The sequence below is a fragment of the Lontra canadensis genome, unplaced genomic scaffold (genome assembly GCF_010015895.1).
Source record: "Lontra canadensis isolate GAN:19392208 unplaced genomic scaffold, GSC_riverotter_1.0 scaffold28, whole genome shotgun sequence".
Taxonomy (NCBI): Eukaryota; Metazoa; Chordata; class Mammalia; order Carnivora; family Mustelidae; genus Lontra; species Lontra canadensis.
In genome coordinates, this window is record NW_022631022.1 from 5,244,541 (window position 1) to 5,263,435 (window position 18,895).

At 38.4% G+C, this 18,895-nt stretch overlaps 1 protein-coding gene across 4 annotated transcripts in view; it reads right to left on the minus strand.

Moving 5' to 3' along the window:
- Window positions 1-833: 833 nt before the first annotated feature.
- Window positions 834-18,895, minus strand: part of USP3 (ubiquitin specific peptidase 3) — a 103,441-nt gene continuing 85,379 nt past the window's right edge. For all 4 annotated transcript variants that reach the window (XM_032864766.1, XM_032864767.1, XM_032864768.1 and 1 more), the window contains 4 exons: window positions 5,248-5,366; window positions 4,083-4,196; window positions 3,876-3,943; window positions 834-1,647 (listed from right to left, as the gene is read on the minus strand). In XM_032864766.1, the coding sequence (XP_032720657.1) occupies window positions 1,482-1,647; window positions 3,876-3,943; window positions 4,083-4,196; window positions 5,248-5,366 (467 nt within the window). In that variant the 3' untranslated portion in view covers window positions 834-1,481. The remainder of the gene's footprint in view (window positions 1,648-3,875; window positions 3,944-4,082; window positions 4,197-5,247; window positions 5,367-18,895) is intronic.

The following is an 18,895-nucleotide window of genomic DNA, read 5'->3' on the forward strand; positions in this document are numbered from 1 at the left end:
ATTGGCTTTTTTTTTCTTTTAATAGAAGAAACAAGATTACCAAAAATTTCAGCTGGCTGGCTTAATATGAAAGACACTCGGCCCCTCATAACAACTTGGAGAGAACAGAGAAGAAACTAGTGACTGGAACAAGAGATGTGCTGACGACAGCAGTGCACGGTCCCATGCTAGAGCCCATCAGGGAGCGCGCGCACTTGCTCTCCACAACCTGCCAAGTACTGCCCCCCCACACCTACCCCACCAAGAGATTGGCTTAGACCCCTTGCAGAATCAGTTACCTTCTTTAGATATAATTCCGGTTCCAAATTTCAACTTGGGTTCGATCTTGATAGTGCTTATACCTATTTTCTCGAAAACAATTTTAAAACAAAGACTACTAAACTCAAGAATAGAAACTATTCCAAGTGAGAATATTTTCAGTTGGCTCTGCTATCAGGTTAGGCAGGTGAGGGTTGTTAAAGACCAAAGGAGCAAAGACTCAAATCTCCTTCTGGAGGAGCAGACCCCATAGTGTTACCTAAAATGTAGGTGAAGGTCAGAATCTACTCTGGAGGTCAGTATCTTGACCTCAGATGACCGAGCAAGAAATAAGACAAAAGTGGACAGTTATTCCCAGCATGATAGCCAGTGGGGGAACTAGATGCTGGTTCAAAAGGCAAACAGAAGCTATGGTTTCCTCTCACTGGATAATATCTACACTGTGTAGCGGAGTCTGAGATTTTTAAACACTGAATGTGTTTGGTCTTCTTTGGACTTTTCTGTACTCCTATCTCCATGAACACAAATACACACGCAAAAGATATTCCAGAACAAAACAAACTCAAAAGGAGTAATTCTTGAATTTGCAGTACAGGTACAACTGAACCAACAAATTTATTTAGTTAGTGCTGATAAACAGCAACCTTGAGAGCTACTAAGAGCAGCAATTACCTGACCTGCTTAATGATGCCCTCCCAGTTCTCTTGTACAATCAAAAGGAACGATTACGGAGCAGTCACTGAAATCCCGTGGGCCACAAGTTCTGTGCACACATGATCCTGGCTCTCCCATCAACCTGATCTCCATCACAGCTGTGAAAGGCAGCAGGCGTTCTGTTGCTCTTCCCAATCAGGAACACATCTTGCTTTCAGCATGTGAACGTAACACAGCATTGATGTAAATGTGCCTCAAAGTGAGAACCAAAAACATTAATATAAAAAAGTCAAATAGAACTAAGTTCTTGAAACTACATAAAAAACTGAATTATTACAACTAAAGCAGCAAATCAAAATATCTGCTGAGGTTTTCTGGTAGAACTAAAAAAAAAAAAAAATTAGTTGGTGCCCATGTTCAATACGTCACTACCATTGACAAAATAAAACTAAACCCAAAATAGGAAATTGAAAAGTGCATAATGAAATCAAATCTTGGATCAAGTATTTATGGAAAATTGGAAATGTCTGTCCGGTATATTTGACAAAAACAATGATTTAAAGGAGGTATTAAAGTTTATCTGATCCAGCTTTGGCCTGGCGTTCCACATAGAAAAGGATGTAGGCCTTTGCTTTCACAACGGTGTCTTCATCAGTCAGTGTTACAGTACTGTCATTGAAATGGAACCAGCGACCTTCATGAGTTGCATAGGCTGTGTAATGTCCAGAACCAACCCTGGAAGGGAAAGTAAAAAAATGAAAGAAAAGAGCTACAGAAGTAACAAAAGGATCTGAGCAATCATATAATTTGTTAGATACACAATAAATTAGAAGTACTGTAATAGAGAATATACCCTAGAGACTGGTAGTTTAAGATGGCTGACTAAAATCAGCTCAGGTGTTTATGTTCCTCAAAATCCACTGAAATGACCAGGAATATACCAACACTAGAAATTCAGGAAAGAGTGCCATCGAATGACTAGAAGCTGAAGATTTTCTACAACACATAAAGCAGTGTTCCTCTGGCACTGGGTTAACAGAGAAACCAAAGAGCTAAGCACTCTCGCCCTAACAAGCATAGGTCAAGGCGCAGGGAAACCTGGACCAATGAAGAACAGATTTCCATCAGAGCCTTGGAAAAAACCTGAGCTTGAGAAAGCAATCTGCCTCCACGGAAGCGCCCTCCCTGTACTGTGGCCCACAAGCACTTTTCTTTTTCTTTCTTTTTCTTTTTTAATTATCTATTCGAGAGAAAGAGAGCATGAGAGGGGGGAGGGTCAGAGGGAGAAGCAGACTCCCCACTGAGCAGGGAGCCAGATGTGGGACTTGATCCTGGGACTCCAGGATCATGACCTTATCTGAAGGCAGTCGCTCAACCGAGCCACCCAAGTGCCTCCGCAAGTGCTTTTGCACTCACCCAGGGAGCCCTAGAGTCAGCCCTCCCAGCAGGAGAGAAGCCTTAGGTAAACAGACACCCCACAAGTGCTAGAAAAACCCTTACCATTTACCAATAATGATCACACTCCTCATTTATTATGACAGCCAAAAATCATCAAAACCCTGGGGGAAGGGGGTGTGTGGATAGTATGAAAGAGAAGTTATGGGAAGAACAAGTAAAGCAATTAATGACTAAAAAATTTAATGTAGAAAACCATAGAGCTTTAAAAATTATAATTAATATCAATGGTTTCGAAAAGATACTGCAACCATAAAACGAAATCGTTCCTCTTATGAAAGGAAGTTATCAGAAAAATGGGATTGCCACACTATTAAACATTTCACAGAGGAGCTTATCTTTAATTTGGATATAGATGAAATCCAAATTGGTATTTTGGAAAAACAGGCCACGGCAGTCTTCAGAAACACAGAGATGGAAATCATTAAACAGTGGTTAAAATGTGTGAAAGAACCAGAAAATTCACTATGTAGGAGGTCCCCCTCATCTTTGGCTTTGCTTCCCAAGTTTAGTTGCCCACAGTCAGCCGTGGTCCAGATGATGATCCTTCTTGTAACATCTCATCAAAAAGTCAACAGAAGCTAACACTATCACAATTAAAATTAATATTAAATTATAATTTTTTATAAATTAAAGTATCACAAATACATATGTATAAGAAAAATTAGATTCTCTATATAGGGTTTGGTACTGTCTGCAGTTTCAGGCATCCACCGGGAGTCTTATAATGTTTTTGTACAGATGGGAGCTGCTGTACATGTAATAAGGGTTCCAGAAGAAAAAGTAGAGAAGGGAGTGGGACAAATACTAATTCCATGAGCTGCAGACACTGATGAAGAGTATTCCTATCAACTACCACGCCAGGAATACATTTAGTTCAATTTCCTAAATCCAAAGACAGGAATCTTATAACCTTCCAATGAGGAAAAAATGCTGCCTACAAAGGGATGAGAATCAGACTGGTAACCATGAATGATGAAGTCAAGGGAGCAACATCTACAAAGTTCTGAGGGAAAACGGATTTCAACATGGATAGGGGTTTGTCCACATTTGAAGGTAAAATAGTGAATCTCAAGAAATCAGAAGGTATAAACTAATAAAATTTTTAGGGAAAAATTCAGTAAAATAAAAAAGGAATCTTTAAAATAGATGACATGAAGTAAGTTCCAAATAATTTCCCATTTTTCCCCAATTTAAATGTCACCTGGCAAAGGAAATAAAAAACCCTGGAGTAAAGACTACTCAGGATTTTGTGGACAAATAGCTTGGGTTCTGCATGTGGAGATCAAATGAATCCTTCTCCCTTTGCTTTCATGTGCCTTCTTCCTTCACAACATCCTTTCAAGAATATTCTTTCACACCACAATTGAAAGAAAATTCAACTTGACCCACTTTAATGTATCTGAATCCATTTTTTAGGGAGTTGAGGGAGAATTATCAAGCGTGGTGCAAGACTGCTGCTCTTCACCGTGCTTTTTCCAAGCATGAGAAGCCACTGACACACTTACCCGGAACCATGGTGAACCACCACAGCGGCAAGGTCGTACAGGCAGTGCTCTGGGCCACTGTTCTCAGGCTATAGAACAAGGAAGGAGACAACCCAGGACTGAGTTAGGAGCAGTGGTTAATGACAACCTATGTCCTACCTCAATGTGAAGACTTGATTTTCCTGAAAAGTCATCTTTTCACCATCTAACAAAGATAATTGATCTTACCTCTAGCAAGTAGCATTTCATGTCTAGGCCTCTCAGGGGAAATTCTACATAGGTATCAACTTTGTTTCTTAAATATGCAGTCCAATGAAATCGTTTCAAATGTAAGCATAGCACCTGGATGAGAGATACATCAGACAAAGATTATAAACAATTAACATCTCAATAAAATTAAATACTTGGTACTAATGTCTCTTGATGAAATTTTAGGTGGCCTATCAGTTTATCTTTTGAACCCTGATAGTATTTTCTTCTACATACCTTATTGTGGTGTTGTGATTTATAATATAACACCTGGTAACTAATATTACACTGCATGTTAGTGAGCTGGAATTAAAGTAAAAACTTTATATATATATAAATAAATAGGTCCTGATCTCCCTTTCCTAACACAGAGCTCTGAAACCCTTAGAATTTCCTAAGTGATAGCCATAAAGATGTCTTTATTATGTTAATGAGATGACTTTTCTGTCTGCACCTAAGGATGGGGGCTGGTTGCCAGGGGACCCAACCCTGTGATTACAGAGTTGGAACTTTCAGTCTCTCCCCGTGCCCCCCAAACTCCAGAGAGGGGAGAGGCGCTGGAACTGCCAATAGCCAGTGAGTTAATCAGTCATGCCTGTGTAATAAAACTGTCATAAAAATCCAAAAGGAGGATCTGGAGAGATTCCAGATGGGGAACCAGAACAGTTGGAGGCCGATGCCGGGCCTCAAACTCCACAAGGACGGAAGCTCCTCTGTTCAAGACTCCACTGACGCATCTCCTCATACACACCTGTAGCTTGTTGGTCAGAAGCATTAAGTAGTAAGCTGGGCTTTTGACTGGCTTCTGAAGCAGAGGCAGTCTTGGGGGACTGAGACCTGACCCTGTGGGATCTGATCGCTGTCTTCAGGTAGACAGTATGAGAGTTGTGGGAAATTGTAGGACCCCCACTGCTGCACAGTCATGGTGTGGTGGGAAACCACCCCTCCACTCACTCGTTGGAAACTGTGATCAGGACACATTAATTATGCATTCTCAAAGGACTTATTTACCTTTCACTAGCAACTCAAGAGACCAATAAGAACAGATTACATAGGCTAAAGTTATAAAAATGATTTATCTTCTCATCAATCATAAACATTTTCCCCCTCAAAACTGCCTTATAATTTGAAACTCAGTACTTACCTTGGGTAGTTTTTGAATCCAAAACTTTTTAGTGGATTTTTGTTTCTTTTTGCATTTGTGGCACATATATAATTCTGTCTCATCAAGTTCTTCTAAGTCAGTAAAACTGCGAAGACAATCTAAAACCAAATTGATTTGGGCAGCATTAAAACAGGATGCCTTCTACAGATGCAATACTATGCTGTAGAAAACAGACTGTGGACTTTGAAGCTGGACAACTCTGGCTTGAATCTCAGAGTTATTAACTCTGTGACCTAGAAAAAGTTAGCCTTTCTCAGTTGCAAAATGCAGACCAAACAAAACAAAACAAAACCCCAAACAACAACAAAAAAACCTATTTTGAAGCCCTGCTGTGAGGAAAATAGATGTGTGTCAAATGCCTGGCATCATGTCTGACTTCTGGTTAACGATCAGTTAATGACAGGTGGTATTGCTAGGTTTGGTGCTATTAATGAAGAAATAGTTTGGATACTTTTGCTAAAAATGGTTTCCTTAATGAAATCAACATTTGAGCAGCAGTCTGCTCTCAATATCTTATAGAGGACAAAGCCCCCAAGTTCATAAAAAAGTCAGGCTTAGATCAAACATTTTCACAGTTATAACTTATTAAAAAAAACACACACACACAGACTACAGGAGGCTACATTACCAACCTTCCTATGATACCTTCAGTGAATTCTTTGTTTCAGGCTCCAACCTCAGTCCCCCGGACAAACCACAGATCAATTTTTTAAAGGTTTAATTGTGTAATCTGGGGTTTGTTAAACTGGCCCCAAACCTATTCCAGCCACCTGGTTTTGTAAATAAAGTTTTCCTGGAACACAGACACACCCCACACCCACTGATTTATATATCATCTGTGGCTGCTTTTACACTATAACAGCAGAGCTCAATAGTTGGACCTTATGTGTAATAATGCCTAAAGTATTTACTACCTGGCCCTTTGTAGAAAAGTTTGCCAACTCCTGTTGCAAGCAGTGAGGTATGTATTGTTCTGTAGAGAAATAATAATGTATAATTTTTAACGAATATGAATGCCTATGTACCCAGCATCAAGTAAAGAAATGGATTCTCTCCAGTACTTGAGGAAATAGACTTTATGTGAATGGCATCCCCTAGAGTTGTGCAGTGAGCAACCTGAGCAGCCAGGTGTGGGAGCCCTGTTAGTAGTTTCCTGTATTTTCCCAGTAACAGACCCCATCTTTCCCTCTAGGGATAGACATTATCTTTAATTTTGTGTTGTCTTTTTGCATGCATGTATGCATATCTGAACAGTATGTTTAGTTTGAAAAGCTGGGTAGCAAGCACTAAACCTAGAAAAAGCAACACCGTCTGTACTCAAGAATTTTCAGGTCATACTCTGTTTCGGCTTCCATGAGAGAGGATAAGAAACAGACTGGTGGCACAGGCCAATGTGGGGCAAGGGGAACCATGCATTCTTTGTGGAGTTGGTTGGTTGTTTTTTTTTTTTGTTTTTTGTTTTTAGGTATAATTGGCACATATTAATTTCAGCTGTACAACATAATGATTCAGTATTTGTATCTGTTGTGATGTGATCACCACAGTAAGTCTAAACATCCTTTAAAAATTTTTCCCTGTGATGAGAACTTTTGATTTATTCTCTCAGCAACTTTTAAATATTTAGTACAGTATTAACTACAGTCACCATGCTATATATAACTATAGTCACATCCACATGACTTATTTATAACCGCAAGTTTCTACTTTTTAACCTCTTTCACATATTTCGCCCACTTCCGATCCCACACCTCTGGTAACTACCAATTTCTTTTCTGTATCTTTGAACTTGGATTGGCTTGTTTTTTTTTTTTTTTTTTTAAGATTCCACATATAAATGAGTTCATATGGTATTTGTCTTTCTCTGACTTAGCATAATGCCCTCAAATTCCATTTTGTTCTAAATGGCAAGATTTCGTTCTTGGTGGCTGAATAATATTCCATTATATAAACCTATTGTCTTTATCCATTGATCCATTATCTTGATTATTGTAAATAATGTTCCATGAACACAGGGATCATGTATCTTTTCAAGTTAGTTATTTTTATTTTCTTCAGAAAAATACACAGAAGTGCAACAGTTGGATCATATGGTAGTTCTACTTTATTTTAATTTTTAAACATTTTTTATTGAAATTCAATTAACATATATTACTGGTTTCATAGGTACAAGCCTGTGAGTCCTTAGTTTATATAATATCCAGTGCTCATTACATCACTTAATGTCCATCACCCAGTTATTCCATCATGTCCATCACCCAGTTATTCCATCCCTCCACCCCCTTCCCTTCCAGCAACCCTCAGTTTGTTTCCTATGATTAAGAGTCTCTCATGGTTTGTCTCCCTCTTTGGTTTCATCTTATTTTTTTCCCTCTCTTCCCCTGTGATCCCGTTTTCTTAAATTCCACATCAGTGAGATCATATGATAATGGTGTTTCTCTGACTGACTTATTTCACTTAGCATAATACCCTCTAGTTCCATCCCTGTCATTGCAAATGGCAAGATTTCATTTTTGATGGCTGCGTAATATTCCATTGTATATATGTACCACATCTTCTTTATCCATTCATCTGTTGATGGACATCTGGGCTCTTTCCATAGTCTAGCTATTGTGGACATTGCTACTATAAACACTGGGGTGCAGGTGCCCCTTTGGATCACTACATTTGTATCTTTCATGTAAATACCCAGTAGTGCAATTGCTGGGTCATAGGGTAGCTCTGTTTTCCACAGTGGTTGCACCAATTTACATTCTAACCAATGGTGCACGAGGTTTCCATTTTCTCCACATCCTCTCTAACACTTATAATTTCTTATGTTTTTGGTAACAGCCATTGTAACAATTGTGAAGTGATAGCTCACTGTGGTTTGATTTGCATTTCCCTTATGAGTGATGTAGAGCATCTTTTCATGTACCTGTTAGCTGTATCTCATCTTTGAAATAAGGTTTATTAGGATCTTCTCCCCCCCCCCTTTTTTTTTAATGGAACAATGGAACTGATTGTTGTTTTTTGTTTTTGCTATTGAGTTGTATGTGTTCTTTATATATTCTGGACATTAAATTCTTAACAAGTATTATTTGCAAATATTTTTTCCCATTCAGTAGGTTGCCTTCTCATTGTATTCCTTTTGCTATACAGAAGTTTTCTGGTTATAAGTAATCCCTCGTATTTAATTTTGCTTTTGTTGCCTTGGAGAGAGAGTCAAAAAGCCACTGACAAGACCTATGTCAAAGAGTTTACTACCTACATTTTCTTCTAGGACCTTCATGGTTTCAGGCCCTAGGTTCCAGTCTTCAATCCATTTTGAGTTAATTTTTGTGTATGGTGTAAGAAAGTAGTCCACTTTCACTCCATTGCATGTAGCTGTCCAGTTTTCCCAGCATCATTTATTATCCTTTCCCCTTGTATATTCTTGGCTCCTTTGTTGTAAACTGACCATATATATATGGGTTTATTTCTGGGCTCTCTATTCTGTTCCAGTGGTATTTGTATGTTTCTACACCAAAACCATACTGTTATGAATACTGTGGCTTTGTAATTTAGTTCTAAATCAAGGCATGTGAAGCTTCCGGCTTTGTTCTTCTTTTTCAAGATTTCTTTGCCTATTCGGGGTCTTTTGTGATTCCATACAAATCTTAGGATTTTTTTTTTTTTAAAGATTTTATTTATTTATTTGACAGACAGAGATTACAAGTAGGCAGAGAGGCAGTCAGAGAGAGCAGGAAGCAGGCTCCCTGCTGAGCAGAGAGCCCGACGTGGGGCTCGATCCCAGGACTCTGGGATCACGAGCCGAGCCGAAGGCAGAGGCTTTAACCCACTGAGCCACCCAGGTGCCCCAAATCTTAGGATTTTGAAAGGGATTTTTGATTTGACAAGAAATTTTGATAGGGACTGAACTGAATCTGTAGATTGCTCAGGGTAGTGTGAATAACATTAATTCTTCCAGTCTATGGGCATGCTATATATCTTTCCATTTATTTGTGTCATCTTTAATTTCTTTCTTCACTGTCTTACAGTTTTCAGTGTATAGGTCCTTTATCTCAGTTAAATTTATTCCAGGGTATTCTTTTGATGCAATTATAAAAGGGATTACTTTAATTTCTCTGATCACTATTAGTGTATAAAAATGCAGTGGATTTTTGTATTTCGATTTTGATCTGGCAACTTTACTGAATACACTTTTTTTGGTGCACTCTTAAGGGTTTCTATATATAACATGTCATCTGTAAATAGTGAGTTTTATTTCTTCCTTTCCAATTTGGATACCTTTTTTTTTTTTTTTTTTTTTTTTTTTTCCTTGTTTCTCTGGTGAGGAATTTCAATACCTTATAGAATAAAAGTAGTAACAAAAAGTAGTAGCAAACAGGGTGGACAACCCTGTTTTATTCCTTATCTCTGAGGAAAAGCTTTCAGTTTTTCACCATTGAGTATGATGTTAACTACGGGCTTGTCATATATGGCCTTTGCTATGTTGAGGAACGTACCCTCTATACCCACTTTGAGTTTTTAATATAAATGGGTGTTGGGGCACCTGGATTGCTCAGTCAGTTAAGCATCCAACTCTTGATTTCAGCTCAGGTCATGATCTCAGGGTCATGACTCTGGGCCTCATGCTCTGTGCTAGGTGTGGAGCCTGCTTGAGATTCTCTCTCTGCCTCTCCCCCCCACCCTTCCTCATGCTCTCTGTAAAAATAATATTAAATGGGTGTTGAATTTTGTCAAATGCTTTTTATGCATCTACTGAGATAATTATGTAATTTTTATCCCTGATTTTGTTAATGTGGTGTATAACACTGATTTATAAATGCTGAACCATCCCTGCATCCCTGTGATAAATCCTGCTTGATTATGGTATATGATCCCTTAATGTACAGTTGACCCTTGAACAACATGAGGGGCGTTCAGGGCACCAACCCCCTGTGCAGTTGAAAATTTGTGTATATCTTTTGAATACCTCAAAATTTAACTAACGACAGCCTTCTGTTGACCAGAACCCTACTGGTAAGTCAATTAACACACATTTTGTATATTATATGTATTATATACTGTACTCCTGTATTAAAGTAAGATGGAGAAAAGAAAAATGTTATTTAAAAAAAGTCACAAGGAAGGGGTGCCTGGGTGGCTCAGTCAGTTAAGTATCCAACTCTTGGTTTCAGCTCAGGTCATGATCTCAGTGTCATGGAATTGAGCCCTGCTCTGTGCTCAGTGTGGAGTGTGCTTGAGATTCTCTCTCCCTCTCCTTCCCCTTACTTGCACACTTGTTCTCCCTAAAACAAATAAAATCTTGGGGGAAAAAAAAAAACACAAGAGAAAATACACTTATAATACTGTACTGTATTAATCGAAACAATTCACGTATAAGTGGTCATATGTAGTTCAAACCCATGTTGTTGAAGCGTCAACAATACTGTTGAATTTGCTTTGCTAATATTTTATTGAGGATTTCTGCATCTATGTTAATCAGGAATATCAGCCTGTAATTTGCTTTTGTTATGGTCCCCTTGTCTAGTTTGGTATCAGGGCAACTGTAAAATGGCCTTGTAAAATGACTTTAAAAGTGTTCTTTCCTCCTCTTTTTTGGAAGAGTCTGAGAAGGATTGGTATGAATTCTTTGCATGTTTGGTAGAATTCATCACTGAAGTTGTATAGTCCTAGACATCTGTTTGTTGGAAGATTCTCAATTACAGATTCAATCTCCTTACTAGTAATCCATCTGTTCATATTTTCTGTTTCTTCATAATTCAGTCTTGGTAGGTTGTATGTTTCTAGGAATTTATCCATTTCTGCTAGGTCCAGTTTCTTGGTGTGTAACTGTTCACAGCAATCTCTCAAGATCCTTTGTATTTCTGTGGTATCAGTTGTAATGTCTCCACTTTCCTTTCTGATTTTGAGTCCTGTCTTTGTTTCAATGAGAATGGTTCAAGGTTTATTGATTTTTATCTTTTCAAAGGACGAGCTATTTTGTTGATCTTTACTATCGTCTTTTTAGTCTCATTTATTTCCACTCCAATCTTTATTTTCTTCCTTCTCCTAACTTTTGGCTTTGTTCTTTTTCTCATTCCTTAAGGTGTAAAGTTAGGTTTATTCAAGATTTTCCTTGTTTCTCAAAATAGGTATTTATTGCTATGAACTTTCCTCCTAGAACTGTTTTGCTATATCCCTTAAGTTTTGGTACATTGTGTTTCCAGTTTCATTTTCACAAGGCATTTTTTTAAATCTCTTTTGATTTCTTCTTTGACCCACTGGTTGTTCAGTAGCATGTCACTTAATCTCCACCTGTTTGTGGATTTTCCAGTTTTCTTCTCATAGTTGATGTCTAGTTTCATACCACTGTGGTCAGAAAAACTGTCTGCTATATTTTCAGTCCTCTTAAAAGGACTAAGACGTCTTTTGTGGCCTAACAAATGATCTACCCTGAAGAATGTTCCATGTGCACTTGAGAAGAATGTACATTCTTTTGCTTTCAGATGAAATGTTCTGTACATATCTGTTAAGTCCATCTGATCTAATGTATCATTTAAGGCCACATTTCCTTATTGATTTTCTGCCTTGATGATCTAACCAGTGATGCAAGTGGGGTACTAAAATCCCCCTGTAACTGTAATACAACAGTAGTACAATGTTATTGACTATATTCCCTATGTCATATTTTTCATCTCCATGACTTACCTTGTAACAGGAAATGTATGCCTCTTAATCCCTTTTATCTATTTCACCCATCTCCCTATGCACCTCCCCTACGGTAACCACCAGTTTAATCAGAATCTTGTTTTGTTTGGGTTTTTTTTTTTTTAGATTCTACTTCTATGTAAAATTATATGATATTTGTCTTTCTCTGACTTATTTCACTTAGCATAATGCTAAATCCATCCATGCTTGCCCATCTCCTAAGATCTCATTCTTCTTTGTAACTGGGTAATACACATTGTATATATCTATCCCATCTTCTTAATCCTTTTTTTTAAAAATTTTTATTTATTTTTAATTTATTTTTAAAGATTTTATTTATTTATTTGACAGACAGATCACAAGGAGGCAGAGAGACAGGCAGAGAGAGAGAGAGAGAGAAGCAGGCTCCCTGCTGAGCAGAGATCCCGACACAGGGCTCGATCCCAGGACCCTGGGATCATGACCTGAGCCAAAGGCAGAGGCTTTAACCCACTGAGCCACCCAGGTGCCCCTTAATCCTTTCTTATATCGACGGATACTTGGGTTGCTTCGGTATCTTGGCTATTATAAATAATGCTGCAATAAACACAGGGGTGCATATATCTTTCAAATCAATGTTTTCATTTTCTTTGAGTAAATACCCAGTCAGGGAATTAGTAGATCATATGGTATTTCTACTTCTAAATTTTTTGATGAATCTCCATACTGTTTACCCCAGTGGTTGCACCGATTTTCCATTCCAACCTACACTGCACTAGGATTCCCTTTTTCCCCCACATCCTTGCCAACACTTGACATTTCTTGTCTGTTTGATACCAGCCATCCTGACAGGTGTAAGGTGGTATTTCATTTGGTTTTGATTTGCATTGCCCTGATGTTTAGTGATGTTGAGCATCTTTTCATATGTCTAGCCATCTGTATACGGTCTTTCAAAAAAACATCTATTCAAGTCCTCTGCCTATTTTAAAATCAGATTATTTGGTATCAAGTTCTATACATTTTTTATATAGTTTGGTATTAACCCCTTATGGGATATATCATTTGCAAATACCTCCTCTCATTCAGTTGGTTGCCTTCTTGATGGTTTCCTTTGCTGTACAGCAGCTTTTTTCTTATTGGTGTAGTCCTAATAGTATATTTTTGCTTTTGCTTCCTGCTTGAGGAGACCTATTCATAAATATATTGCAAAGGGTGATGTCCAAGAGATTACTGTCTGTATTTTCTTTCAGGAGTTTTATGGTTTCAGGTCTTACATTTTAGGACTTTAATCCATTTTGAGTTTGTTTTTGTGTATAGTATACAAAAGTGGTCCAGGGATGCCTGGGTGGCTCAGTCAGTTAAGTGTCTGCCTTCAAGGCTCAGGTCATGATCCCAGAGTCCTGGGATCGAGTCCCACATCAGGCTCCCTGCTTAGCAGGGAGCCTGCTTTTCCCTCTGCCTGCTCTGTCTGCTGCTCCCTTGCTTGTGCTCTCTGACAAATAAATAGTATCTTTTTTAAAAAGTGGTCCAATTTCATTCTTTTGCAAGTAGATGTCCAATTTTTCCAATACTATTTATTGAAAAGCCTGTCTTTTCTTCGGTGTATATTCTTGCCTCCTTCATTGTTGATTAATTGACCAGATAGGGTAGATTTATTTCTGGGCTCTCTATCCTGTTCCATGACCTGTATGTCTGTTTTTGTTTTGATTAGTATAGCTTTGTACTGTATCTCAAAATCTGGGATTGTGATACCTCTGCTTTGTTCTTTTCTCATGATTGCTTTGGCAATCTTTTATGCTTTCATACAAATTTTAGGATTGTTCTACGTCTGTGAAAAACATAATTAGTATTCTGAGAGAGACTGGATCTGTAGAGTGCTTTGGCTAGTATTAGCCAAAACAATTATCTTCCAACCCATGAGCATGCTGTATCTTTCCACTTCTTTGTGTCCTGTTCTACTTCTTTTGTCAGTATCTTAAAATGTTCAGAGTACAGATCTTTCACCATCCTGGATTAAATTTATTCCTACCTATTTTATTCTTTTTGCTGCAACAGTAAATAGGATTGTTTTCTTTCTGCCACTTTGTTACTAGTTTTTTTGGTGGAGTCTTTAGGGCATTCTATATATGCTATCATATCATCTACAAATAGTGACAATTTTACTTATTCCTTACCAATCTGGATGCCTTTTTTTTTTGGTCCGATTGCTGCCGTTAGGACTTCCAGTACTATGTTGAATTAAAATGGTGATCATCCTTGTCTTCTTCCTGATAGTAGAGGAAAGGTCTCAATTTTTCACTATTACGTATGATGTTAGCTGTGGGTTTTTATCTTGAATGGATGTCGTATTTTGTTAAAGCTTTTTCTGTACCTATTGAGATGATCATATGGTTTTTAATCCTTTCTCTTATTAATGTGATAAATCATATTGATTTTGTGAACAGCAAACCACTTTTGCATCTCTGGAATAAATCCCACTTAATTGTGGTGGGGTGTGTGTGTGTGTGTGTGTGTGAACAACTTTTTAAAAATGAATTTTTTTATTTAAAGATTTTGTCAGCGAGCACAAGCAGGGGAAGCAGTAGGCTTTCCGCTAAGCAAGGGGCCTGATGCAGCATTCAATCCCAGTACCCTGGGATCATAATCTGAGCCAAAGGCAGACACTTAACTGACTGAGCTACACAGGCATGTGAAAATGTATTGTTGAATTCAGTTTGCTACTACTTCGTTGAATATTTTTGTAGATCTCTTCATCAGAGATACTGGCCTGTCATTTGGTTTTTGTTTTTTTGTTTTTTGTAATGTCTTTGTCTGGTTTTGTTATCAGGGTAATGCTGGCCTTGTAGAATGAATTTCCTTCCTATTTTATTTTTTGGGATAGTTTGAGAAAAACAAGTATTAACTCTTCTTTAAATGTTTGATAGAATTCACCTGTGAAGTCATCTGGTCATGGACCTTTGTTAGTTATTTTTTTTATTACTAATTCAATTTCATTACTAGTAATTGGTCTGTTCAAATCTTCTATTTCTTCCTGGTTCAGTTTTGGAAGATTATGTTTCCAGGAATTTACCCCCTTCTTCTACGTTCTTCAATTTGTTGCATATAATTTTTCATAATATTCTCTTAAAATCCTTTGTATTTCTGTAGTATCAGTTGTTATTTTAGCCCTTCATTCCTGATTTTTACCCGAGTCCTTTCTTTTTCTTGATGAGTCTGGCTAAAGGTTTATCAATTTTCTTTATCTTTTCAAAGAACCAGCTCTTAGTTTCATTGATCTTTTCCATTTTTAAAAATATCCTTCCTTCTACTAGTTTTGGGCTTTATTCTTTTTAAAGTTCTTTTAGATATAAAGTTAGGTTGATACTTCTCGTTTCTTGAGATATGCCTGTATCCCTCTTAACTTCCCTCTTAGAGCTGCTTTTGCTGAGTCCCAAAGATTTTGGCTTTGTGTTTTAATTTTCACATGGCTCCATGTTATTTTTTTTATTTCTTCTTTGATTTCTTCATTGATCAAAGTGTTGTTTAGTGGCATGTCATTTAGTCTTCATCTGTTTTCTCCACATTTTTTCTTGTAATGAATTTGTAGTTTCATATCATTGTGTGCAGAAAAGATACCAATTTTTTTAAATGGTTTTATTTATTTGAGACAGAGCACAAGCAGGGGAGAGCAGTGGGAGAAGCAGGGACCCTGACCGGTGGTGGGGCGGGGAGCCTCGATCCCAGGACCCCAAATTATGACCTGAGCCAAAGGAGATGCTTAACCAACTGAGCCACCCAGGCGCCCCACTTGATACAATTTTAATGGACTTGTTTTGTGGCCTTACCTGACCTATCCTGGAGAATGTTCTATGTGCACCTGAAAAGAATGAGCATTCTGCTGTTTTTTAGGGGGAGAGGCTCTGTATGTATGTTAGGTCTGTCTGGTCCAATGTGTCATTCAAAGCCACTGTTTCTTTATTGATTTTCTGTCTGACTTACCCATTGACGTAAGGTGGAGTGTCAAATCCCCCACTATTACTGTGTTACTGTCAATTTCTCCTTTTATGTCTTTTAATATTTGCTTTACGTATTTAGATGCTATTTGGGGTACACAAATATTTACAACTGTTTTATCCTCTTGTGGCATTAGCTCCCTTTATGTAGTGCCCTTCTTTGTCTCTTGCTACAGTCTGTCTTTAAAAGTCTATTTTGTCTGATAGAAGTATTGCTACCTCGGTTGTTTCTGTTCTTTGAGGGTTCTTTTGCTTCTGTCTTTATGGTGTATGTTTTTGCATCCCTTCACTTTCAGTCTGTATCTTTAGGTTTAAAGTGACTCTCTTGCAGGTTGCACATAGTTGGATCTTTTTTTTTCCTATCCATTCCATCACCTTATATTTTTTGATCAGAGCATTTAGTCCATTTACATTTAAAGCAAGCATGTACTTACTGCCATTTTGTGAATGATTTTCTGGTTGTTTTTATAGTACTCTGTTCCTTTCTTGTTCTCGTACTCTTTTCCCTTGTAGCTTGGTGGCTTTCTTTAGTGTGAGGCTTGGATTCCTTCCTCTTTAATTTTTAATTTGTGGCTACCATTGGGCTCATATACAACATCTTACGTGTTTAGCAGTATGTATTAAGTTGATGGTCCCTTAAATTCAAACAACATTCTAAAACTACATTTTTATCCCCTCCCCCCCATATTTTATGTATATATATTTTGCATCTTTTGAGAGTATTCTTGGTTTGTAGGGGTTTTTTCCCCCTTTAAGATTTTATTTATTTATTTGACAGAGACAGTGAGAGAGAGAACACAGCAGAGGGAGTGGAGTGGGAGAGGGAGAAGAAGGCTCCCCACTGAGCAGGGAGCCCCATGCAGGGCTCAATCCCAGGACCCCAGGACCACAACCCAAGCAAAGGCAGGTGCATAATGACTGAGCCACCCAGACGCTCTTCCTTTAAGCACTTTGAATATATCTTGCCATTTTCTTCTGCCCTACAGTTTCTGCTGAAAGATCAGCTGATAGCCTTATGGGGTTTCCCTCATATAACTATATTCTTTGCCATTTCTACTTTTAAAATTCTCTATTGTTTGCTATTTTAATTATTATGTGTCTTGGTGTGGACCAACTTGGGTTTATCTTGTTAGGAGCTTTCTGCTTCCTGGACCTGGATATCTGTTTCTCTTCCCAGATCAGGAAGTTTTTAGCTATTTCTTCAAGTAAGTTTTCTGCTTCATTCTCTCTCTCCTCCCCCTGAGATCTCTATAATGTGATGTTAGTACGCTTGATGTCACTGAGGTCCCTTTTTCTTTCCTATTTAGACTGGTTGCTTTCTACTACCCTCTCTTCCAGATCACTGATCTGTTCTTCTGGCTCCTCTCATCTGCCGTTGATTCCCTCTAGTGCATTTTTTTTTTAAGATTTTATTTATTTTTGAGAGAGAGAGAGAGCAAGCATGAGTGGGGGCTGAGGGAGAGGGAGAGAGGGAAGGGAGAAGCCGAATCCTCGCTGAGCAGGGAGTCCCATGCGGTCTCCATCCCAGGACCTTGAGATCATGACCTGAGCCAAAGGCAGCTAACTGTCTGAGCCACACAGGCGCCCTCTAGTGTATTTTTATGTCAGTTATTGAATTCTTCAGCTCTCTCCGGTTTTTTTCTATCTTTAACCTGTCACTGAGTCCATCCACTCTTTTCTCAAGTCCAGTGAGTATCCTCATGACCATTACTTTCAATTCGTTATTAGGTATACTGCTTATTACCATTTTATTTAGCTCTTCTGTGATTTTGTCTTGTTCATTCATTTAGGACATACCCCTCTCTATTTATGTTTTGTAACTCTTTCTATCTACTAGGTAGGTCAGCTACATCTCCTGGTCTTGAAAGTGGTGGCCTCTGCAGCACAGAATCTCTCCCAGGTCACCAGAACTGGGCACTCCAGGGAAGCCCTCTATGTGGGCTACATGTGACCTACTATCGTGGGTAAGCTGCAACTATGTTCAGCCAACGTAGCTGCAGTGACCCACTTTTGCTTACTCTAGATGCACTGCTCAGAGTTTGGTCTCCATACCACTGAGATGCTTGTCTTAGGCAACATGGACTCACTGTAGGGCAGGACCCACATTCAGCCTAGCTGCTTGCAATTAGCCTCTCCCACAGCTTTGGGGGCACAGAATCGCAGCTTTTGTTCCATGATTGAGAGGCTTAAAGGGTGACCACCAAGTGATCCCAAACTGATTTATGCATAAGATAAGATAATGCAATTCTCTCCTTTTCCTGTAAGGTCATGTGATAACCCAACATACAACAGAAGATATGAAAGGTTCATTAGACAATTCATAACCAAGCCATACAAGCTGAACCTAGTTTTTCAAACATTCAGTTTTCAAAATGGTGGCCCCCAACTGCCTCTAAGAGCAATCTTGTATTCTTACATCTCTCTCTCTGTTGTTGCAATGGGCTTTCAGGGGCCCACACCTGCTGCTGCACCCTCAGTGAGGCAGCCTCATTGTCACAGCTGCATCAGAAGCTCAAAAGACTGTGTCCATGGGCAGCCCCTAAGAGTTTTAATAAAGAAGCAACATTATCAACCCTAGTTGGATTAGTAGAGAACTACCCACATAGTCAACTCCATATGGATTTTAAAAGCTGCTTTTTAGCTCTCCATAAAACTAATGCCTATTTGTAATGAGACTTCTATGGGTTAAAACAGTCCCACAACCCAGAATAATTCTGAATTTCCAACGGCTGCCTTTAAAAAAAAAAAAAGCTTTTAAATCAGTTTTCAAATAAAAATATCCTTGGGACACCTGGATTGCTCAGTCAGTTAAGCAGCCAACTCTTGATCTCAGCTCAGGTCTTTATCTCAAACCTGAGATAAAAGGTTCAAACCCTGAGTTGGGGCTCCACTCTGGGGGAGGAGCCTACTTAAAAAAAAAAAAAAAAAGCCCTTAACTATGGTATTGCAGGATGGTAGACTTAGAAGGCATGTTTATTTTCCTC